This window comes from Penicillium cosmopolitanum (genome assembly GCF_028827165.1).
Source record: "Penicillium cosmopolitanum strain IBT 29677 chromosome Unknown utg000011l:1.0-3548175.0:1.0-3550911.0, whole genome shotgun sequence".
NCBI classification, from domain to species: domain Eukaryota; kingdom Fungi; phylum Ascomycota; class Eurotiomycetes; order Eurotiales; family Aspergillaceae; genus Penicillium; species Penicillium cosmopolitanum.
The window spans coordinates 2,592,511-2,617,919 of NW_026622681.1; the positions used below are offsets into that span (position 1 = coordinate 2,592,511).

The window sequence follows — 25,409 nt, forward strand, 5'->3', positions numbered from 1 at the left end:
ACTCTGCAAAAGTACCGAGAAGCATCACCCTGCGATGATGCAACCTATGGCCTACTCCTCCCCTCCACCACCTTATGAGGCAACTATGCAGAGCACAATCCAGCATCAGCAAGATATATTGGTGCCCGATCATCAAAGACGTGATATTCAAAGCGAAGAATATCACACAACTCACCAGCAACATTATATCCAACCAGCAAATCAACATGATCAACAATGGAATTCCCTAGTATCTTACGGCCCTCCACAGTATGCGATGCAAAACTATATCTCGAATACTGGGCCTGGCCCCTCGAACGGCCAGGAGTATTTCTCAGATACACAGCTTGCGGTCCAACAGCAAATATCGCCACGACCCAAGCCATGCGTAATCCCCCGTAAGTCCACCCATCCCATAGGCCTTTGGCTTTTATTAAATACTAACATATTGGGGCATTTCAGAAGTGACAAAGGTCTTCGGAGGTTCCCACATGAGTCCATTTGTTCGGTCCCGCGCCCCAGAGCTAGAAGAACAATATGGTCTCTCCCCAAACGAGCTCCTCACCTTTATCGACGCACTCAATGAATCATTCCTCGCCAACCCTGCACTTCAAGCAGTAGGAGCTGTGGGAAGTATTGTCGGTTTTGTTCCCCTCGCCAGCACACAAATAGCTAGTAGCGCGATGAGTCTTGCAGCTGGACTGGGTACCGCGGGAGTATCATTTGTCCGCACAAAGCGATTCATGAAGAAGGCGAATGAAACTATTTTCAAGCCAAAGGGTCTTCATGTCCAGCTTTGCAAGACAGTTAAGATGCTCAACCATATTGGCATGGCGAATAACGGCGCCGTATTTGCGGGACAGCAGAGTCAGGCTATTCTGGAAAATATCCAGACCGAGGCTGGCCAGAATCCTATTTCGAGGAGAATGGAAGTTCTCGGTGACCGGGTCACAAAATTGACGTTTGATGATGTGAATGCTCCCATCGCACCGGACAACTGGATGAAAAAGGTTGGGGCATATTCGGCGCAGCGGGCTGAGTCGAAGCAGTTGGAGAAGTTGAACAAGAAACAAGTCAAGTCAGAGAGAAAGTCTGGCAAGCATGAGAGAAAAGCATCCAAGGCGGAACATAAACAAAATAGGGCCGATGGAAAGGTCGAAAATTTAATGGAGGAGATGGAGCAGGTTCGTATGCGCATTCAGAGTCTTGATTCCACTTCGCGACGATATGAGAAGGCGCACAAAGAGCTTCGGAAGGAGTGGAAGGAGCTTGAGAAGGCCTTGCGCGAAGCCGAGAGAGATCAGTGTCGAGGCGATAGGAAGAGTCGCAAGGTAGACGATAAGAGCCAGAAGCGACTGCATAAAGATGGGAGGAAGGTGAACAAAATCCTCTGGATTGTTATCATGCCCGATTTAGAATGTGCTTCTAGTGATGATGATGACTGGGACTCCGACGAGTCGATGGGGAAAGATCATGATTCGTGATTTGTAGGAAGTGATATAGAAGCAGACTGTATTTAATAATTTAATAGTTAGCACATGTTTACTGATATAGCGCGCCCGACTTTGAACTCCTTGAATTGTCAATAGTTTCAATACCTTATCTAGCTGGCGTGGCATGTTTTCGCGTCGCCCAATCTCAAATCCATGGATATCTGCAACGAGGGCCATGACAATTTCGAGCCATGACTTTGCCCTCCCGTCGCGATTGCCGTCAAGGTGTAGATAAGCAATATTTATCGGAAAGATGATCAAAAATGCCCCTGAGCTGCGGCGGAAACAGTGGAGGTGATAGTCGACCATTCGACACATTTCGACCGCAACGTCATGTCTCGTTCCCTCCATGGGAAGAAGTGGGTCGCTGAAATAGGTAGATTCCGTATTATCGGTATTTACACCGATCAATTCAAGTATGCGTGTTAACATCACCCGGATAGCGTTATAAGTCATCAGCTCGTTCGCCCGGTATGGGTTAGCAAACCAGAGAACGGACTCGAATGGACTTGGGGGAAGGGGTAAGAACGTTTCTGGATCAAGATCATTCGGCGAAACCGAGTAGGTTGAAGCTGGGAAGTCTTTCTCCCATTCCCAGCGCCAAGAGTATAGTGCTTGGAGGGAGGCTAAGAGCCTCTCCCGGAGCCTTGTTAAGAATTCTTCTTTGTGGAGAAGATTCACAGACCATTTGCCGAGAAGGTCCATATCTTCGAGATAGCCTGGGATATCGGATAGAATGTCATGTAATTTGTCCAAAGGAAGTTTGGCATCGAGTCCGACTTTTGCCCAAGGAACAGTCTTCCACTCTGTAGTTTCCAGAAAACAGTGTTTCCTTTCGACAAGGTAGCCAATTAACTAGATATAGTTAGGATTTTAATTAGAGGAATCACGGAAATCTTGGGATGGAGCCTCTTACTATGCATGATCTCAATGTTGGAAGCAGGGAAAATCCCACCCCAGATTGGTGACGCTGGGGTCCCCTGACGAATGCCTACATCCAGGTTAGTCGTAACCCAGTAAAAGAACAACGAAGAAGAGATACCAAGTGCGCGAGTCCTCTGTAATGATGGAGCCAGCCGGTCGGCTGATGAAATGTGACCAGTTCATAAATCGCCATACAGATAATCGCGACTAGGACATCGTCTTTCAAGACCAAGGTGGGATCCTGTAGCTGTGATCGCAGTGCACTTAAGGCACGAGAGTAAAAGCCAGCGCCTTTCCGCATCAGATCCGATTGGCGATGCGTCTTTGCAAAATAGCCTGTGGCTAATGCGCGGGTCGATGCAAAAGCCAACGCTCCGTCTTCCTCTGTGGACTGCAGAAGCCCAGAGACCCAGTTCGCAGACTCGGGTGATGATGGGTTCTCATGCCACGTGAATAATCGGTCCACCAAGTGTGAGATGAAGATTGTCTGCTCATCCCATGCTGGATTTGGGAGCAGCGGAAGCAGCGGGAGAAGCGGAAGTTCGGTGATGGAGCCCGGGGAGACAGCGCTGTCTGTGCTGCTGCTTGCTGGGCTGGGTGCATTGTGTTTTGGCGCACTTTTCTTGATCAGCTGTGTTGTGAGATCTTTGAACTCCCCATATTGAACATATCCATCGCATTGAAATCCGCCTTTGATGCAGCGTTCACAGGAGGGCTTAGCTTCATCTGGATTGGGTTAGCGATGGCTAACGCTTGAGAGCTTGAGTGGATATATCCTCGCACCGCATTTTACTCTTCGCCTGCGACAGGTCTTACAGCCTTTACTGCGACCACCGACACCGACCATTGTTTCTGGAGAAGGACCAGAAGGTGAGATGAGGTGCTGTAATAAAATGCCCCGCCTTACTTGCCAAAACGCAGTGGAGGCCTCAGGCCTGCGGGTCAGTCAGCTCACACTGCTTTGTGGCCTTTGTTGCACATTTGTCCCTGAATAGTAGTGTTATAATTCGTTTTAGCTATTTGTCTGAGGTATTTTCCCTCTAGATCAATCTCACATCCTTCATCCATCACATTTTCCATCCAGTTTCTCCCATCACTACCACACAAAAATTATTCACGAGGTTGAAAGGGGGTTTGTGCTGATGCTGGGCAGGTGGGGCGGCCAATCAGAGAGTTCCCTCACCTACCACTCTATACTTCTTGATCCGGACGTGTCGATATAAGCAACGAGTTCACCTCCGAGATGAAAATTGCAGACAGCAACAGAATTATTATTAGTAAAAATATATGTAGTAATATGAAGGTAGCTAAGGTGAGTTCATCGCCCTGCACATAACCCATCAAGACTAAGGGAAGATCTTCAAATTCGCCAGAACAGAACTTGGCCGCGCCAGCTTCACCCCGGCGTTGCAGAAATCTCGCACTCACGCAAATTCACGCACTCCACGGAGCCACGAGATCTTGCAATGACCACCTTGCCATTTTGTTGGTCTCCAGATCCGTTTTCATCTCCGCTTTTGCTTTTGCTTCATCCTCTCTTGTTCATCACCCTTTCTCCAAACACCTTACACCTTCCATCCTGGTACGCATCGAGACCTTTGATGAACCTTTCGAACTGCCTCAAGACACTCCAAGGAAATTGTCGAGCTGACAAAAGTTACACAGGTTACAAGAAAGAACTGATTGCACTGAAAGACTTCAACCCCACCCAATATGCCAAAGCAGAAAAAAGACCAGCTTCCTGGCATCTCGCTGCCTATCGACTTTGTGCCCAGCACTCGAGGAAATACAACGGCTTTCAATAATTGGCTTCAATGAGTTTCAATATTTTAGGTATGCCAATTACGAGTAATAATGCAGAAGGGTTTGGTATATAGTTATCTCTAACTTGCTGCTGCCAGACAAGTCGGGCAATTAGATCCGCTGCGACGAAAACTCAAAATTCATTTCTATAGCGCAATAGTACCAAAAGTAGCAGTCCTCACTATAGAACATCTAAATACTATATGCCTGGCGAAGCCTCAACATATAGATCAAGAATTGGACGACCTTCAGAGGTGAGCTAGCTGCAAAATGCAGGGTCGTAGTCAGGGCTTTTTTTGTCAAGTGTGGAGACATAGCGATTACGACCACCTTTTTTTTGAATGTATCTTGGTGTAGTGGGCGTTTAAATTATCTTTTTGGTTTATAAATCAACCGTACCCGGTACCTAGTATTTAAAGGGCTCTTCTTTCGTATAGGTTTTTATATAGCGCTTAAAGCGGTATCGACGACAGAAAGTAGATTTTTAACTGAGTTCTGGGTATTTGAAGACCGAGGTTTTAGCTTTTCGCAAATGCTGGATTTCGAATTTAGGATAAGTTAAGATCTTTTGACAAGCAGGACAATATTCTTCTACGTTTTGATCGATAGTGTTGTTGTCTTTTTGTAGTAATTTGTTAGTAAGGTGCGCTATATACTTCTTGTAAACTTTGATTTGTCTTGGTTTCTATACTGTGATGATTGTTCAGAAGGATTGGATTTATCTAATAGTTTGAAGTCGAATAGAAGTTAAGTCTAAAGGGCACTTCTTACTCTCTAGGGTAAGCCTAGCTTAATTCTTCGGGCAGTATTATACAGAAGCTAATAGCACTATTAGAGCACTCTAAAAGATTGCTGCTAAAATTCAGTATCGGACTATAATCGTCCTACTAGGACTTTCCCGAGGAATCTATTATTTTGAGTGCAGAGCTTAATGTTCAGAAGTTTACAAAAGTCTAAGGGGTATTTTTGGGGAATTTCGTTTTATTATGATAGTAGGCTTATCCTGAAAACTTTCTAATTTTTAAACACTGACTAAAAATTAAACTTTTGAGCAATAGGGCGATACTGGGCTATACAACCAAAGTACGGGAGATCTATTAATTTTAAGGCTCTTGGTGCTTCCTACTAAGCAATACGTACCTATTAATTTATTATTATTAGTTATCCAGGTAGATCAAGGTAACCGAAGTCTATATATACTGTAAAATCCTTTTTAAAAAAATATTTTTTTTCCTAGATACTTACTTTTATTTCTTGTTTTGTACTTAAAATACGCTAATCTTAATTAAGACAATGTATAATAATTTGATTTAAGAACAAACCCGGGCTCTATGTCCTATAGTACCCTTTCGACTAATCTTAGGCGATACCCCTATATGGCAAGAGTTCTGACGTGTCTATTTAGGAAATTCGAGGATTTAATTTTTCTTTGCACTAGCCTTGCAGGATTACCACAACCCTAAGTAAAGCAGATTAGTTCTTATTTTTCAAATAGGCGTTCCGGCTTACTATTACGATTAAATTTTCTGATATATATGGCTAATAAGTACTTAGATTTATCTGTTACTGTATATAGAGCCTACGTAAATATACTGTAACGAGGCAACTAGAGATGTTTCGGGATAGTATAGCACTAAATAGCACTACCTAGTACAGTACTAACTAATATATTACCTTTGTAAAAGATCTACGCAAAATTCTCTCTTCTTTTCTATAGAAATTTATACAACTTTTTTCTTTACCCCTAAGCTAGTCTAAATATGTCTAATAATTCCTCGGCCAGATCTATACGTAGATATATCTGGTTAAAGTATAGGCGTTAAATCTGATTAGTTTCTTGAGACATACTTAATATATATAAAAAGGGCTGCCGCTACTATTTTAACAAGGGCCTGTTTAGATGCTCTTTTAGGGGCCTAGAGCATTCTGAGGTCTGAGAGTATATAAATCAATATATTAAGAGAAAGGGGCCTAGCGAACAGTCTGACTTATATCAATATACGTATTCTGCCTAAAGCCAAATTTAGAATTTACTTAACTAGAATAGTATCCCTTATAATACAGAGGAGAATGTAACGGAAAGATAGCTTATATTGTTGTAGCGAGTTAAAGAAGATCTTGAAGGGTTCTGGCTATAGAAGGAACGCAATATCTCTATATTATCGAATAAAAAAAAAATAAAGAATAGAACCTAATGTTTGCCAATATAGCTTAATCGACTGCTCCTTAACAACTAAGCCTTTACGGGGAATTTTCGACCCAGCCAGCCTCGTTGCCTTTTGTATTTATAATAAAATCTGCCCGCCAACTCTACAGTATGTCTAAGTTTAACGTATAATCTTAATAGAGTACCCTTTGCACTCTCTTCTTTTATACAAATATATATGACCGGCTGCTTTAAAGACCTTCCCCTAAGGTGCTCTGAGTGTGTATGGCCCAGTAGGTATCTAGCGCATAATCCTAGTTTGACGACTTCCTTAACTATACCTAGTGGTTCTAATATAAAATTACTTGATTTGGGTGCAGTAACCTTAGAAAAATAGCCCAAAAGAACCGAAAAGAATATATAAATCTAACGTACTGGCTTTTGTAGGAAGATAATTACGATATCTATCAGTAGAGGACCAGGATTATAGCCTAACACAGAAGATAGAGCATTATAACCAGAGAAGGGACTGAATAAGGTGATTATACTGTAAGAGATATTGATAATTAAGGAAATATGTAATAAAGTCCTTATCTCGGAGGCTTGTTGAAAGCGAGACTTATATTATGTTCTAAATCGAGACTTCTAGTGCTACTTGCGGCTGCCTGAGAAAACTATTCCTATGTCTATCTTATGAAATTTCTATTTGAATTATAAATAAAACGACGTTTTAAATTTGCTTTATTTAAAGAAATTTACTTAGAAGCTCTCTGATATATAAGCTCCCCTCAGAAAGATGTTTGGTAGATCTAGATAAGCAATAGGCCTGTCTTCGACGTAAGAAACGAACTCTAACTACTATATTCTACCTAGATTAACGTTTTGCTTTTAGCTAACGAATCTTATCGAGTGCTTGCTCCTTATCTGTATTTGCTTGCTTAATGATCGTGTTGAGCCTAATTCTTTTATCCGCTGTGTTGTTTTTTTGCTAAGTAAGAGCTGCCTCTAACTGTTGATGGCGTTGGTCGGCCTCGGTAATGATTTTCTTGTATATATAGTGGGCAGTATTAACAGACTGTCTAAAAACTGCCGTTGAAATTTTAGGAGACCGTAATGCTTTTGTCTATATACGGAGGTTCTGTAAGTTATTTCGTAATTATAAATTACAGTTACGTTGTGAAACTTACTTAATTATATTTCTGGATCTCGCTGTAGCTATACTGTGGCATTTTTTTAACAGTGTATAGCGGTCGTCCTTTATATACGGACATTGCGCTATCTACTATTTAGATTAAGTTCAGCGATGCTTTGTAAGGTATGATTTTCTGCTACTTTAGCTAACTTTTTAAAGTATAGAGCAGACTGAGAGTAGTATGTTCACAAGGACTAAAGGTAGACCTATAAACTGAAAATTAGTTTGCTTTAGGCCTTACTCAAAAGGCAATCAAATGCTGGTTTGTCCGTTACCTAAATTAGGTTCTTCTGAAGTCAGGATTCAGGTATATATTTTAGTATGATATATTCAGCCAGCAGAGTTGAAGTTAAGTTTCTTCTACAGTATATACAACAGAAGGTATAATTTAAGAGTAGCTAAAGAATAAGAACAAGAACTAAAATAATTCTCCTTTGCTAGTCGCTTTACTAGTCGTAGTACTTATAATTTATAGTCTGCTCTAGGCAGGCTTATAATAATTTGCTCAAATACAGTTGCTTAAATCCCGTTGCTTAAATTCTATTGCTCAGTCCTGTTGCTTAAATCTAATGTACAAGATCTAGTGCTTAAATTCTAGTGCTCAAAAAATCACGCTCAACGTCCCTAAAGAAATAGAGATATATCTCACAAAATTGCCTCAGTTTGAAGGCTTGACTAATATTTCAATAATTCAACCGAAGCGAATCCCGAGAAATGGTCTGAATTCCTTTAATTAATATACCCAGAATAGTATAAGGGCTGCTATTTAACCTGAGTTTTCTCTGTAGAAAGCCCTAGGGGTCGAAGAGAATAAAGTAATAGATATTGATTTAAGGGAGGAAATAAAAGTTAGACTAGAATTAATATCTTTTATCTAATAGATTTTGACCTAATTAATTAATTAAAACACTACCTTATACGACGCTAGTTAGAACTTTGAAGTTTTTGTCCCTTTATAGCAATATTCGGTATGTTAACAGAATACTTATTCCTAATTTAGTTTTTCATTCTACTTATAACTGCCCAGGCCTAAAATTTAAAGTTAGTGGGCCTTTCTCCGGGAGTTTTGCCACAAAATTACAGGTCGTAATTATATAACGTTCGTGCAAGGGTTATTTTTAATTCTATTTCCGCTAGATTCCTGCCAATATAAGATTAAGGGCCTATCCCGAATGGCTCAAAACCCTTTAGATTCAAAATCTTTGATTAACAATGTAAAAGCTACTGCTCTGGATTAAAATTGTCTGGATAATTAAAATGTCTGGAATTACGTATTATTGCGTAGAGGGAGGTTCCGATATATATACTAGGGGGGTATATATTTTCTACTAACAACCAAACTGCCTGCCTTTACTAGATAAGGTAACAAATTAGGAATAGCTAGAACCAGCCTTATTGTCTCCTTAACATACGTATTGAGATATAAGCAGTTATTCAAACTGCTCCTTATAATATCGTCTATATCGTTAAAAGAATTACGGATCTTATCTGTGAGTTTAAGAAGATCTTTATAATTTTGGAGAAGATAGTAGAAAAGAGCTCCTATTGTAGTAGAAGTTGTATCTGCTCCTATAATAATCTATTAGAAAAATAAGTATTATATTATATAATAACAGTCAAAAGAAAAATATACTAGCTGCCAGTAAGAGAATACTCTTAATCTATATATCTTTTTCAGTATATCTCTGGTCCTTATTCTTACTTTTAGCCTCTGTAAACAAGGAGAAAAATTCCTGTAAGAGAAGAAAGCTTGTAATCCGTTGCTTAGATTAAGCTTATATCTAGGTAGTAGCTAAAATTATTAAGCGATAGTCGTTGAAAAGAAATATACGGTTGATATAGTATTAAAAGAACTTTGGTTATATAAGGCACTATTTATACTGTTAAATATATTCTTTAGATATAAGTTGATAAATATATAATTATACTGCAACAGGATATAACTTTGTATACTTTAGGAATCTAACGTAGTCGGCTATTCTGTAGTATATTATAACTTTGGTTATAAAGAAGATTACTTATAATATTAAATAAGAGCCAGTCATATAATTCTTATAGCTCGAACTTTAGCCCAGATTTAGTGAGTTAAGTAATAAATACTTTGCTATAATATAAAATATAATCTTCGACTTATTTTATATAGCAACTAGTAAACATTTTTGAGATTGTCTGACGCTTAAATCTATATATAGAATCATCTACCGAACTGAGAATATTAGGCGTACGACGGCTGGCGCTAAGCGCTTACTAGATATCTGGCTTACCAACTGCCGTAGTATTCTTATATATCTTACGTATATATAAATAGGAATTAAACGATAGCTTGTTGGGGCCGGAACGAATAATACTGCCTGATTTTCTTAATATATTTCGCCTTTAGTTAAGATATAGTTTTGTACTATATTTATTATGCTATGTCTTATTAAGAATATGTAGCTTACCTCTCTATATATAATAAGCGATATACCAGCGCAAAATAGCAGCTAGCCGAGGGCCTGGATATCTAGACAAAGGATAGAGGTAGAGTCGGTAGACGACTAATAAGAGTAGCTTTGTTGTTGTTAGAAAATATTCGCTTGCTGAACGAACTTATACCTGTAACTTATATAAAGGGCTTCTGATGTGGTATATAACTGGGCAAGGATCTATACTAAACTTTATATCTTATTTACTGCCTCTGATATTATAAGACTGACTATTATATTGATAATCAACAGAGCTAGTCTGTTATAAGTTAAGGAAATTACTTTGAGATATTTCAGAGCCCTCTAAGCATTTGAAAAACTTTGATAGAATAAAACTCCGCAATTTAAGTTATTAATTTGTATATTACCCTGAATTATTGAACTTAGAAATAAACTAAATGCTTTTATTATGTAGATGGGTTGGATATTTAGCTAGGGTCTATTAAATTAGTATTAGATCCAGTTTTTACCGGGTAACTATAGACTTAATTTTGTAGAAACAGAAGTATTTTGACTATGTGATGTAAAATATTTAAATATATTCATTATATAATTTGCTCAAAAATTATATTGCCCCCGATATTAAATTTTAAGGAGTATTCTTAATTTAACTAATTAATCAGCCGTATGCTTAATTTATTAATTCTTAATTTTGCAACCTGAACGCTGATACTTTGATAGCCTTTGAATAATATACGATGCTTTTTTTAGGGAAAAAGATATCTGCTGCCGCATAATCCTCTGTAGCATAACACTCTGTGGCATAACCCTCTATAGCATGATCTTCTGTAGGAAAGAAGTGCCAACGCAGTATTTAAATCGATATCTGCCCTCCCAAAAATAGACGTATTAGTTTGCTGTTATATATGTTATAAAGTATCACCGCAATATTGTTAAAGCATCTGTTCTAGTGTCTTAATTATTCCAAATTCTTAAAAGAATTAATGTTTCTGAATATAAATATATTCTAAATGTTTTTTTGAAGCTTTCTACCTTGCGAATAAATAGTCCCTAGCGTCACCTTTATGATACAGGCTTAAAGTTATATACTCTTATAATACGTACTTTTATTTACCTTTTACTTATAGGAAATGTTGTCGCAAACAGCTTCTTTACTCTTGTTTATGATATCGAGGGAGACAAGAACTACAGAGTATAGTCTCAGATAAACTACGGCTGCTTAGGCTACTCAGCAACGTTTGCTAATAGAAAAGGTAAGGACTGTTCGGGTAAGCAACCATATAAATTAAAACCGTCTGGAATAATTTTGACGTTAAAAAGATTTAATTAATACTGGTGCCGATGAAGAATCAGTAAAAGTCAATATATATAGGACGGAAGACGGAAAGTAGGTTGCTTAGGTAACAGTAAATAAAAATAGCAGGGTGACTTTTATTAACCGCTAAGGAGAAACATCGAGCTGTATACTAGAGAATAGGCTTTAAATACCCAGTAGCTATAGTTTAGATAGCTTAATTTCCTCCTAGCTATTTACGTTAGTATTTACAGAAAGTTAGTCCTCTATATTAGCCCTAACTGGTAAATCTGCCTCTCTAATCCTGTCTACTGGTAAATTATCAGTTAAGACCCTTACTTTGATTTTAACAGACTATCAAACTTTGGTTGTGACTTCAACCAGAGAATAAACCAGTAAGATATTACCTGCAGAAAATTCTATAGAATCTACGTTAAGACCAGTATATACATACTCTTGTCCCGTAAGTATCTAGTATAGATATAGCTGTTCTTGAAGCATATCTATAATATCAAAAAATGCTAGTCGACCCTAGTATAATATTATCTTGCCGACAGTAAATATCAGTAGCTAGCGATAATTAGTTTCGATATTAAATGTTCTTTCTGTCAGCCTTAATAATATTAGATCACTGTATATTCTGTAAATATTGAATAAGTACTCTACATAGCCCGTTTTAATTTTTATGAAAGGAGAATGTAGGAAGTTAATAAGGGTACTTTATTAGCTTATCTACTACGTACTGTGTACTTTCCTATTACTAAAAACCTCTAAGATAAGGAGTTTATCAGACCTAACTTTATCACCTATTAATTAGTCAACTATATACAAAACTTACAGGTAGTATATAGCATAGGCCTATTATATATATGCAAATTTAAGTATTAGAATGCAGAGAAAAATTAGATTTAGTGAAAAAGAGCTTAAATATACGCAGAAACTTAACCTAAGTAAATAGAATAGGTCTGTCTGTGCTTATCCAAAATAGGGATAGTTTTGAAAATTTCTACTCTTCCTGACTAGGTAACTGCCACGCAATATAGCCTCTACCGCTATGTAACCAAATTTTCTTATTCTAGCGTAGGATCGCTATAATTAGCAGACGCAGTCTAACAGTTTTAAGTTACGTAATATTTTAATAGGTGGCTGAAATTTTAGATCTGTTAAATCTAGGATTAGGAGTCGATCAAAATCGAAAAGTTAAAGCAACGGTTAGCCATAATAGATAGGAGAGCTAGTCAGAGGTTAAAAGAGCCCTAGAAAGGAGCCTAACGTAAGAAGAAGAGCCTTATTTATACTAAAAGTAGAAATAAGAGATCTACTGACGGCATCTATAGTATAAAATAATTTAACCCGAGGGTATAGATATCGTATAGGTATTACAAGGGTAAGAAGCATTGGCTATATAATGTAACAAAATAAAGTATTAAAGTAGTAGGGGTACCCCTATAAGGCTCTAGGGAGAGGAGAGGCTATTCTATAGTTATAGCGTACGGTACGGGCTCTTACTCTTCTCCTTTTCTACTTACATTAGTTAAAGTCGCCCTCTACTTCCTACTTTTATTCTCTAACCCTATGTTACGGACCCTGCAACGTGAGGGGTCGCAACCTACAAATGGGCCATCAAGAGCCAACCATTCTGCAACCACCATGACCGCCTGCAGGTCACGTGCAGAAAACAACAAAAACCATGGCATCCCCACCAGGAGCTGCACGATACAGAATAATTAAGGCACACGGTGGAAAGACCATGAGATACTCCAACAGAACCCTAGTACCGTGAGATGGGCGATATCGTGGGACGAAACACGTCGCGGGGACCACACCGTCCCACGACGGGACGATCCGCACGACACGCACCATCCCACGCCAGGAGTATCGCACGCACCAAGCTATCGCACGATAGACCACGATTCCCGGACAAGCAAGAAGAAGCCATGGTCGATCGTACGATAGGGCTGAACGCAGGAACAAAAGAGGACATGCGACAAGGTCACATGACGTCCCAACGACAGGATAGGATCCCATCCTACCAGTAGGCTAGGATTCCTACCGCATGAATAGGAAGGACTAGGATATATATAGGACACTCTCTACGCACATGTATTTAGTTCTTCGCGATCAATCAATCTAAGTTACTACAGTATACCTTTGGATTATTCTTCATTCAGTTTCAACTCTTGTGACAAACATACTACGAATAAGGGAGCTCTTCGGACTGACCTATTCGGCGCACTACCTGGCGCATCCTTCGAAGTTACTCTACAGGATCCGAGTCCGTGTAAGGCTTAGCACAGCAACGGTACGATTGCGAGTCGATACTTAAGGATTACGAGTGATAGATATCACGTACAACCAACGACACAGAGAACAACTGGTAAGTTGTTAACCACAGATCTAACCACTCACCGTGACCAGTTAGCTACGCGTAACACATTGATCACCCTGTCAACACGAAAACTGTAAAGTTTAATCATCATGTCATCGACTGGCAGCAGCAGAGGTAAGGCACCAGCGCCCGTGCCTCCACAGACTCAATCTCGTTAGGAAGAACCCGACTCTGACGAAGAACGAGAAAATACACGAAGCGAAGAAATTCGACAACTCAAGCAGGTTATCAAGAACCTCAAAGAGCAATTCGAGGAAATGAGGGGAAGCTTCACCGAGTATGCCAAAGGAACCAACGATCACATCGAACAGATTATAGCACAGATTGGCGCTATCCCACCCAACAACGCCATCACCAGTACGCCTAAGCTACCTAAGGCGGAAAACTTCGACGGAACTCGCTCTAAGTTGCGAGGATTCCTGACACAGATAAACATGCACCTCGACGTAAATAAGTTCAAATTGACCAACGATGCCGACAAGGTCATCTTCGTGTCAACCTACTTGCGAGGACAAGTATGGGACTGGCTCGAACCATATGTCCGAGAGTACTACGAAAAGGACAGCTCGGAATGGTCAAACACCGCAGTCAACATCTTTTCTAGCTACGACAAGTTCAAGGAACACCTGGAAAAGACGTTCGGTGACATCGACGCTAAGAAAACGGCTAAACGGAAGCTCAAGCGACTCCGACAGACAGCCTCAGCATCAGCATACACGGCTGAATTCATGCAACAAGCAGCTATCCTTGGATGGGACGACTATGCATTGATTCCTTACTATAATGAAGGACTCAAGTCGCACATTAAGGACGAAATCGCCAGAGTTGGTGATTTCAACACAATGGACAAACTCATCGACTTCGCGGTTCGAATCGATAACAGGTTTTTCGACAGGCAAATGCAGAAGAAAGAGGTAGAGGGATGGAGAAAAGGCAACGGACGCCCGACCCATCACCGATTCTAGCCTCAACGACAACAACAGCAACCTAACCGGAACAGCGATCCGTATGGTCCACGACCAATGGAGCTCGACGCAGCGAGACTCCCAGAAGAAGAACAGAAGCGTCGGAAAGACAACAGACTCTGTTTCAACTGTGGCAAGCCAGGCCACATGTCGAGAGATTGTCGCAGCAAGAAGGACGACAAGAGACCACAACAACTACGCGCAACTCAGGAAAGAGGAGCGTACGACACCACTGGGACGAAAAAAGTACAGCGACTCTGCGCTACCCAGGAGGAAAACACGCCGACCCAGGAAAAACGGGTCAGGAAGAGCGTGATTCTACAAGAACAGTGGGCGGCAGGATGGCTACCATTGCGCACCAATGAACGAAAGGCAGAGCTAGAACCTGAAACGCAGGAGCTTATGACCTCAGTCGACTCTGAGCTCGAAGAGTACGACAGACAGGAACAGTATCCACGGATTGACCTGGACACAGTAGAGAGTCAAGGATGGACCCAGCACGTATAGGAACCCATTGACTCCCAGGGACCAACAACAGAAGCCCCAGAAACGCCTCAAGAGTCCCCAAGACACGACGAATTCCCTCGGACAGTTTAAGAGCTTCTCCAAAGATGGACAACTCTTACCGAGCAGGAAATACAGGAAATCCCAGAGACCCCACCGGAGGGCTACTGGATGAGTTACCAAGAGGAACAAGAACTACAACGGGTCTACGAGACAGGTGGCATAGCCCCTGGAGACCCCCGAAGGATCCTCTTTAACGAATCAGACAACGACGAACCAGCACCATACGTCACCAGCACAGAAGGAATATGCCCGTGCCACAGGGAAGACTGCGCCTGTATAGGATACGCACAACATCCCGATCATAACCTTAGGGCAACGATCGGATGCTACGACTACGCATACAGGACGCATATGCAAGGCAAGCTAGATGCTGGAGGAATTAAACCCAAGCCATCGCCACGGCTACGTCGCCCAGAGTAGAGACAAGTTCTCGCGGCAACAGCGTAGGGAAAACACATGAAGGCAGAAGCACTGATAACTTTCCATAGGGGAGACAAGATCAGCGCACGAGTCATAATTGACTCAGGAGCTGCAGGAAACTTCATAGACTCAGAATACACCTCAAGCAGAAGAGTACCGACTATCCAAAAGAGAATTGCTACTCCTCTCGTCGGACTCAATAGAGAAAAGCTAAACGAAGGAATCACACACCACACCGAAATAATCAACATGATCATCGGCAACCACCTGGAACCCATATGCTTTGACGTCACAGGGTTAGGAGGGTACGATGTGGTACTTAGTATTCCTTAGCTACGCCAGCATAGCCCAAGGATCGATTAGCAAAGGGACGAAATCCACTTCGACCACTGCGATTGTACACAAACAGAAACCAGATAGACTGGAAAAGAACCACAGAGCATTGAAGGGCCTAGCCCCGGGACGGCAGGTACCTATTGCGGCCCGTACGAGGTTGACCCTAAACAGAGCAGGCAGCCCAGAGGCGGGGCATCAGGTAGGATCATAGATATAGACGTCCTCGCGACCACGGAACAAAGACCAGACATATCGGACGACGAATTAAGAGACTACATCATAATACACCATGAATCACGACAAACCCTCTGCGCAACAGAGGAAGAGACACAGATACCTAAAGAATACCAAGAGTACCGGGATATATTTGAGGCACCACCAGACGGTGTACTCCCAGAGCATGGTCCGTTTGACCACGAGATCAGGTTAAAGAAAGGCAAGGAACCAACCTTCAGGCCTATCTATCAGCTATCGCCATTAGAAATAGAAACCTTGAGGAAATATATCAAAGAAAACCTCAGGAAGGGATTCATCCGGAAGTCATCATCATCAGCCGGATATCCGATTATATTCGTACCCAAGAAAGGGAACGAACTTCGACTTTGCGTAGACTATCGACATCTAAATGAGATTACCATCAAAGATCGACACCCGTTGCCTCTCATTCAGGAAATACAAGATCGCATTCAGGGAAGTATTTATTTCACCAAATACGACATCACCAACGCATACAATCGCCTTAGGATCAAAGAAGGCGATAAGTGGAAAACAGCGTTTAGAACAAGATACGGGCATTACGAATACACGGTCATACCGTTCGGACTCACAAATGCACCGGCAGCATTTCAACAATTCATCTTCAGTGCGCTAGAGGAATACCTCGACATCTTCGTGATGGCATATCTCGACGACATCTTGGTATTCTCTAAAAACATGGAAGAACACGTCCAGCACAACAAGAAGGTGCTGCAAAAGCTCAGAGAAGCTAAAGTTACACTTAAACTCAAGAAGTATGAATTCCACGTCAAGGAAACAGAGTTCCTAGGATACGTAATCAGCGAAAACGGATTTGGTATACAAGAAGAAAAAGTCAGAAGCATTCTGGATTGGCCAACGCCCAAGAACGTGAAAGAAGTTCAACAGTTTCTGGGGTTGTGCAACTACTACCGACGCTCAGTCGACGGGTTTAGGAAAGTTGCGGTTAACCTCAACAAACTCACGAAGAAAGACCAGAAGTGGGTCTGGGACGACCAGTCAGAATAAGCGTTTAAAAATCTCAAGAAGTTGTTCGTTGAACGAACAATACTTGCACCTGCGGATCCAAGCAAACTATACACAGTAGAAACCGATACATCGGATTATGCACTCGAAGCACGACTTACTCAACCAGGAAGTGACGGGAAACCACAACCGATCTCGTTTTGGTCAAGGAAAATGATACCCGCAGAACTTAACTATGACATCTATGACAAAGAATTGCTAGCCATAGTGTCAGTACTCAAGTACTGGAGAGCATACCTGGAAGGAGTAAGTCATTAAGTTCTAGTGAAGTCAGATCACAAGAACCTTACATTCTTTACCAGTATAAAGGAATTGACAAGACGTCAAGCAAGATGGGCAGAAACCTTAGTAAGATACGATTACAGGATCGAACATTGCCCAGGCACAGCCAACAGCCAGGCGGACGCGCTTAGCAGAAGACCAGACTACGCAATAGGGGTCAAGGAAGCCGTTCCAGCTATACTCAGAACAAACGACGACGGTCATCTAGTGTATAATCACCAGACCCTGGCCGCCACCAGCGAGATCAAGGACAACGAGTAGATCAACCAAATCAAAGAAGGAACAATAAAAGACATCATCGTTCAGAACATCATGACGAAGAATTACGCAATATCAAAAGATAAACTGATCTACATCCACGGATTAGTATACGTACCACAACGACTTTAGAATAAAGCCATACGGCGACACCACGACGATCCAGCGCACGGACACATGGGGGTAGAAAAAACAGTGGAACACCTCTCGAGGAACTACTATATCCCTAATATGCACAAAAAGGTTCGAAGATACATTAAGCAATGTGACACTTGTCAGCGAAACAAACCATTACGATACACCCCATATAGCGAGTTACAGAACTCAGAAACGCCAACGAGACCATAGGAATAGATTACGATTAACTTCATCACTAAACTACCCAAATCGGACGGACACAATATAATTATGGTAGTTGTGGATCGACTAACGAAGTACTCCTACATAATACTAACAACAGAAACGATCAACGCCAAGACAATAGCATTCCTGTTGTTCAGATACATATTCGCCAACCACAGAACACCTAAAAAGATGACATCAGACAGGGACAAGCTCTTTACGAGCAAGATATGGCAATCGTTCGCGGACTTAGTAGGCATTGAGCATAGACTCTCTACTGCCTATCATCCACGAACGAACGGCCAAACAGAACGAACAAACCAGACACTGGAACAGTACCTAAGGCACTATGTGAACTACCAGCAGGACGACTGGGCAGGACTGTTGCCACTGGCACAATTTGCGTACAACAACGCTATACACGCAACAACAAAAGAAACTCCATTCTTCGCAAACTATAGGTATAATCCCTCAATCATCAGAGAAACCATCGGGAGACAAACAGAGGCAGAAGCATCGCAGCTTCTGGCCACAGAACTCAAGCAACTACACCTCCAGCTGGCCAGGGACATAGAGTTTTTCAATCTACGGATAAAACACTACTACGACCAGGGCCACCAGGAAGGACCAGACTTCAAAAAGGGGGAGAAGGTATACCTCCTACGTCAAAACATCAAAACCAAGCGACCAAGCTCAAAGCTCGACCACCTAAAACTGGGGCCATTTAAAATCAAAAAGAAAACAGGACCAGTCAATTATCGCTTAAAGCTACCAGACAGTATACGACGCATGCATGCAACATTTCATATCTCGTTACTCAAAACTGCACCAGAAAACGCTGAACTCGCTACAAATGTGGAAATAGAGGAAGAAACCGAAAACGAATATAAAGTCGAAAACGTCCTAAGCATAGAACGCGTTAACAGAAAACCTCACTACCTAGTGAAATAGAAAGGATACAATACCTCGGAAAACACATAGGAACCTATCGAGAACCTGACGGACTGCCGCCAGCTGGTTCAACAATACCACCAACAGGTAAAGGGGACTTCGCAACCTCAAAAAAGGCGTCCAGGTCGTCCCAGGAAAGAGACGGTAAGGGATCTACCGACGCAATCATCTGCGTCAGAGTAGGATCCTCAGACGTCGCCGCAAGGACCTAATGGTCCGGCACCAAGGCATAATCGATCCTCTCGGAAGCGGCACGAGAAGACTCAGCCTCACGCTCTTTTCACTCGGACTCGAGGCGTTCGTCCTCAAGGCGCTGCAACTCCTCCGCCTCGCGACGCTCAAGCTCCTCCAACTCAGCAATTTCTTTATAATCACGGGCGATGAAATCACCCGCACGCTTCTTCAGCAGTCTCTTCTGTTTTCAAAGGCGTGCTAGTTTAGCCAACATCTCTTGCTGAGCGAGAAGGATCTTTTCCTCTTCGTCCTCCAGGGAGGTTTGGGACGAAAGCAAACGGCGCCATTCGGCATCGGTAAAAGACTCTTTGGGCATTTCGCACTTCACTGTACCACCAGCGCGATTGCAACCGGCACAGCGATAGGAACGATCGGATCGGATACACGTCTTATTCTGGGCAACACAACGAAGACAAGGAATAAGAGACTCAAAACCCTCGCGTTCGATCAACTGGTAGAGCTTACGGCTGGAAACCCCAGAAGAAGGCATGATCAGAAAAACATTGGGAAAACAAGAAAAACAAAAAGACCAGGCACTTACCAGAGGGGGGTGAGCGGTTATAAGGATTCTCGAGGACGAGAACCAAGGAGAGGGGGAGATAATGTTACGGACCCTGCAACGTAAGGGGTCGCAACCTACAAATGGGCCATCAAGAGCCAACCATTCTGCAACCACCATGACCGCCTGCAGGTCACGTACAGAAAACAACAAAAACCATAGCATCCCCACCAGGAGCTGCACGATACAGAATAATTAAGGCACACAGTAGAAAGACCATAAGATACTCCAACAGAACCCTAGTACCGTAAGATGGGCGATATCGTAGGACGAAACACGTCGCAGGGACCACACCGTCCCACGACGGGACGATCCGCACGACACGCACCATCCCACGCCAGGGAGTATCGCACGCACCAAGCTATCGCACGATAGACCACGATTCCCGGACAAGCAAGAAGAAGCCATGGTCGATCGTACGATAGGGCTGAACGCAGGAACAAAGAGGACATGCGACAAGGTCACATGACGTCCCAACGACAGGATAGGATCCCATCCTACCAGTAGGCTAGGATTCCTACCGCATGAATAGGAAGGACTAGGATATATATAGGACACTCTCTACGCACATGTATTTAGTTCTTCGCGATCAATCAATCTAAGTTACTACAGTATACCTTTGGATTATTCTTCATTCAGTTTCAACTCTTGTGACAAACATACTACGAATAGGGGAGCTCTTCGGACTGACCTATTCGGCGCACTACCTGGCGCATCCTTCGAAGTTACTCTACAGGATCCGAGTCCGTATAAGGCTTAGCACAGCAACGGTACGATTACGAGTCGATACTTAAGGATTACGAGTGATAGATATCACGTACAACCAACGACACAGAGAACAACTGGTAAGTTGTTAACCACAGATCTAACCACTCACCGTGACCAGTTAGCTACGCGTAACACCCTATTTCTATCTATTCTATTCTATTCTATTATATTCTTCTCTTATCCCCTTTCCTTCCTCTTCTTTATATATATTCTGCCTCCCCTGCTATTTAGTACTGTTAAATATAGTATCCCCTCTCTCCCGCTATACCGCTACCTCGGCTGGATAACCTCCTATTCGATGTCTTCTACTAAATCGCTACCTTACTGGATAATTATAACTCTATTCAGCTTAGCCGTACTAATTATATAATTTATAACTCTATACAAAGCAAGCTTATTGCGAGGATAACTATCGAGATAAGCCGGACTAAACTTAACTCTTTCCTCTCTTTACTTTTCCTTTATCTATAGGGTGCTAAAAGAACGCATAGATTAGCAGAAGCTAACTTTAGTCGGTAGAATTTCCTACAAAATAGTAAAGAAGGCTCTATAGCCCTATAGGCCTAGGCTGGTTATTATAAGGCTGTCTCCTATCGCTTTGATATCAATAAGGCGGTCGCTATAGCCGCTCCCTATTCAGTATCTGTTCTGGCCTATAGCTTAGAGTTTCTTTATCAACAAGGATTTCTTTGCTATCGGGCCGGGTAAGAAATTCGTCTGTTAGATATCCACCGTATCGCTTAGTGTAAACGTATCCTTAATCTCTATAAAGTCCTTTATTATTTAGAATCCGGCCTGATAGACAGGGATACCGCCGAGTCGGTTAAACTTATCCACTATAATAACGGTATTGTAGTCTTACGTATGATTAATAGTAATACTTTAGAAGATAGCTTACTAGCTATTGATATAGAACACCGTCCTACTAGGCAGGGACGCTTACTTCTCTAGACGGTTATGCCTTCTAATATTCCCGTCTTTGTGCGAAATAATAGCTCGTATATGTGGTATGGTTGTTTTACATCTACTGCCGCTAATTCTAATAGTATCTGGTCTGTCTCTGGTGTAGATTTTGTTACACTGGACACGGTTAAGTTTTAATTAGACTGTATATTTGATGGGGATCTAGGCCAAACACTATACTTTAAGATATATAAGGAGTACCTATATACCGTCTCAACATAAGTTGCGTTAAATAATAACGAGCGCTTCTCTTCTTTCTACTATTAGTTCTGTTATGCTCCCCGACAAAAGGATTAGAAGTAGAATAATTATGTCTGGCGTTATAAACATTGTAAGGGCCCTATCAACGAGATATAGACAGACTTATCTATCTAAACTAATGAGAAAACCGGTTATCTAGTTATTATTAAATATCGCCGGGAATAGCGTTACGGCAAGAGTAAGAATTACCGGACAACCTATATTTAACTTCTTCCTATGCCGGAAGAGGTAGCCGAGGCAGAACTAAGATATTTACTATGGTTAAATAATGACAAAGATAAAAATGTAAATAGGATTAATAATCTCAACGATATCTCAGATTACGACATATATGGCCAAACCTTTACCTAGCGACCTAAAAAGCAGCTGCGCTACAACTATTACGCTGAATTTAAGTATATACTTTACCATAACAGCCGATAAGAATTTATCGCTATGTATACAAAGTACTATAGCTACTACCTCTCTGCAGCAGTATTTATAGATCTTGTCAATAATCCTGCCCTAGAAGCAGACGGACTTTGATCGTATGACCGGATTTGGCTACAAACAGTCTTACGCAAATAAAAATATCCTATCGACGAAGAGGGTACCGGCTTCTTATTTAAGTATACCTAGTTTGAAGCAGACGGCTGTCTAGTCGAGGGGTCAGAAGAGTAATATTCTAGTTGCAGTGTCTACCTTTGGCCTACGGAGGATTCGCTGAGTAAACTTACCTAACTTCTTTGTCCTGATACTTGTACTAGAAAAGTACACGCTATTTTCGATAAGCGTTCTCTTCTATATTTAATATCTTCTCTGGGTATACTACCTGATAATAAGGCTCTGATTTTAATTAGCTTTAATCCTTAGATCCGATTTCCTAATCTTCCTACCCTACGCTTAATAAAGATGCCGGTTACAGCGGGCAAATTTTCTGTTAATATCCCTGCCCCTAGGCCTTCGTCCAGTGGCTTACTTATACTTAAAGCAATACCTTTTTACCAGGCTATTAGCTACGGATATTAGCTACGATAAACTAAAAGTATATATTATATAGTAATACTCCCGGTAGCTATATACTATCCTAGCTCTCTTAATAAAATGTACTAGCTAGTCTTAGGCAAAATTAACACTTATATTTTATGAAATGTTCTATTATAGAAGTATACTTTCTTAACTTCCCCCCTTATATTGCTAGTCTAAAATAAAAGAATCCCTATATCTTATATACAGCTCTTGTGATTCTCGTTAAGAAAACGGTGTATGCTCAAAATAAAGTACTTAAAAGGTATTTCGTTAATAGTACTAGAAATAAGATATTCTACTAAACAGATTATATCGTAAAAGCTGAATACGATAAGTGGCTATGCTTTGAATCAGCCAGTGAGACATTGCTTACAGATGAATGTATATATCGCTTCTACGTCTTAGACAGTATGCTGTATTTATGTCCGTCTGCGATTATCTAGTATAGATAAAACCGTTCTTTGAGCATATTAGCTATATTAGATTATATTACTCGACCCTAGGACAATATTATAGTACTTATAGTATAAGTTATCGCCAAGCAATAAGTAATTCTGCTTATTTATATAATTTCTATCGTATATTTTAAAAGGTGCTCTGTACGTCTGTTCTAAACCTAAAAGTCTATAATAAGAGAAATATGTAGGGACCAAATATAATCTATGCTATATGATCTTAAAAAAATTTCTGTGTATTTATTATTTCCTAGTGAGTTGATTACGTAGAAGATTACAACTAATATAAGCTAATTCAATGTAAGCGAATTCGGGTACTATAATGTGAGAAGAGTAAGATCGGATGTATATATATAAGAGAATACATAATTAAACTTAAAATTAAGGTTTAGAATGGGCCTCTTAATATAATATAATATAGACGTTATTTATTTATATAAGGCGCCTGCTTTATAAAGTCTATTCTTCTTGACTACGTAACTGCAATGTATTATTGTATTTAGTACCGTATTACTTTGTCTGTACAGCCCGGAAACTCTGTAATAGATTCACCGCTGTATTTGCTCCTTCTTACAACTCTTTATCAAGCTGAGCCACCCGGCTTTGGCTCTCTATTAGCCGTTGCTCTATAGCTTATGCCTATCTTTCCTATTTTTCAATCCTTATGCTTAATATGTTAGAGAGTGACAGTATATTTTTAAGCTTAGTATTGAGCTCTTTATTCTCGTACTCTAGCTGACAGATAATAGGCGTAAAAGACCTATTCTTTAATTATATAAACGGCCTCTACAACGGCCATTACGACATAAGTAAATTATATTAATAATTTATCCTGGCTTAAGAAGATCTATCGTATAGAGTAAGGACGTACCTTAATAGAATTATTATTGCTCGGAACTATACAGTGCTGAGTCGAAGTCTTCGGATCGATAACCGCAATTAAGTGACCTAAATTTTTAATGATGCTTCTGTATACGCTGATCGATCTGCTACTTAAGCTTAATTTTAATAAATACTCGAATCCTTCTGCGGCCTACTACGTATAGCTATCTTTGGGTCGGGGCTATAAGCAAACTTAGTTTGGATGGATTTTAAGCCTAAGTTGATTATCTATAAGTCGCTGTTAACTACTATGCCTTGAAGGATGCTTAATTAACTCTACTTACAGATATAAGTGACAAGCTTCAGCCGGCACTTGTATGTATGCTTAGCACGTTTTTTATTCCTAGCTAATCTTATAATAAACGCTTCTATATAAGCAGGCCTTAATGTCCAGAAACAGGTTAGAATCTGGTAGAAAAAAAAATTATCCTATAATAAAGAGAGAAAAAGTAAAAAAATAGTGAGGAAGGTCAGCAGATATCCTATTATCGTAGTAGTAGAAGAGAACTATAGGACCTTCTACAGTAAAGCTAATGCTAGAAGTAGGCTATTCAGGGTAATTTTAGTCGATATCTTATACCTAATTTTGTATGAATTTGTAGTTGTAGATATTTTCAGTAACCTTAGCAGAGCCTCTGTTGAACTGAGAATAGAATTCCCCTAAGAAATAGAAATCTTCAGGAATGATTACTGATTTATATATAACTAGGCTCGATAATTTAGTTTGTACCAGTGTATTTATTTCCCAGATATATCGAAAGCTATATAACTTAGATGCTGATTCTGGTTATAAGGAGAATAATATACTAAGAAGAATTTCACCGTTGTCTTTTGTAAAGGAAGTACTCAGAACAGAATAGTACGCCGAACTACTAGAGTACGTCTTACGATATATACGAGAAAATATATTACTTTAGACAAGGTAATATAAATCGACCTTCTTAGTATTAGGAAGATTAAAAAGGAAATTCTACGCCCCTATTTCTAACTAAACGCCTAGAATGCCAAATTTGTGATAATTCAAAGTCGGAAATCGACAAAAATCAGCAGTTGGGTTCTGTGGTATTTTTGAGCATTTTTGAGTATAATTTCTAGTCTGTCCTATACTCTACCCTAAAGGTAACGGTTGTACAGTTAATATAAAAAATACTAGAGCTAGTTAGACCAAAGCTAACAGAAAGATTTTAAAGCGTTTTTAATATTCTAGCCGTTATTAAGTCTGCTGGTAATT

General features: G+C 40.6%; 3 protein-coding genes across 3 annotated transcripts; 1 reads left to right on the top strand and 2 right to left on the bottom strand.

The window, feature by feature from the left end:
- Positions 1–470: 470 nt before the first annotated feature.
- Positions 471–1,463, top strand: N7509_012477 (uncharacterized protein; the record flags this gene model as incomplete). Its single annotated transcript, XM_056637114.1, has 1 exon — positions 471–1,463. The coding sequence occupies one exon, from the start codon at positions 471–473 to the stop codon at positions 1,461–1,463; it is 993 nt and encodes a 330-aa protein (XP_056483144.1).
- N7509_012478 (Zn(II)2Cys6 transcription factor domain-containing protein) lies at positions 1,451–3,243 on the bottom strand (the record flags this gene model as incomplete). The annotated part of the gene is made up of 5 exons (XM_056637115.1): positions 1,451–1,489; positions 1,578–2,327; positions 2,389–2,463; positions 2,515–3,122; positions 3,180–3,243. 5 exons carry the CDS (start codon positions 3,241–3,243, stop codon positions 1,451–1,453), a joined length of 1,536 nt encoding a protein of 511 aa, XP_056483145.1.
- A 16,085-nt stretch (positions 3,244–19,328) lies between these two features.
- On the bottom strand, positions 19,329–19,772 carry N7509_012479 (uncharacterized protein; the record flags this gene model as incomplete). Its single annotated transcript, XM_056637116.1, has 2 exons — positions 19,329–19,458; positions 19,495–19,772. 2 exons carry the CDS (start codon positions 19,770–19,772, stop codon positions 19,329–19,331), a joined length of 408 nt encoding a protein of 135 aa, XP_056483146.1.
- Between the last annotated feature and the right edge of the window lie 5,637 nt (positions 19,773–25,409).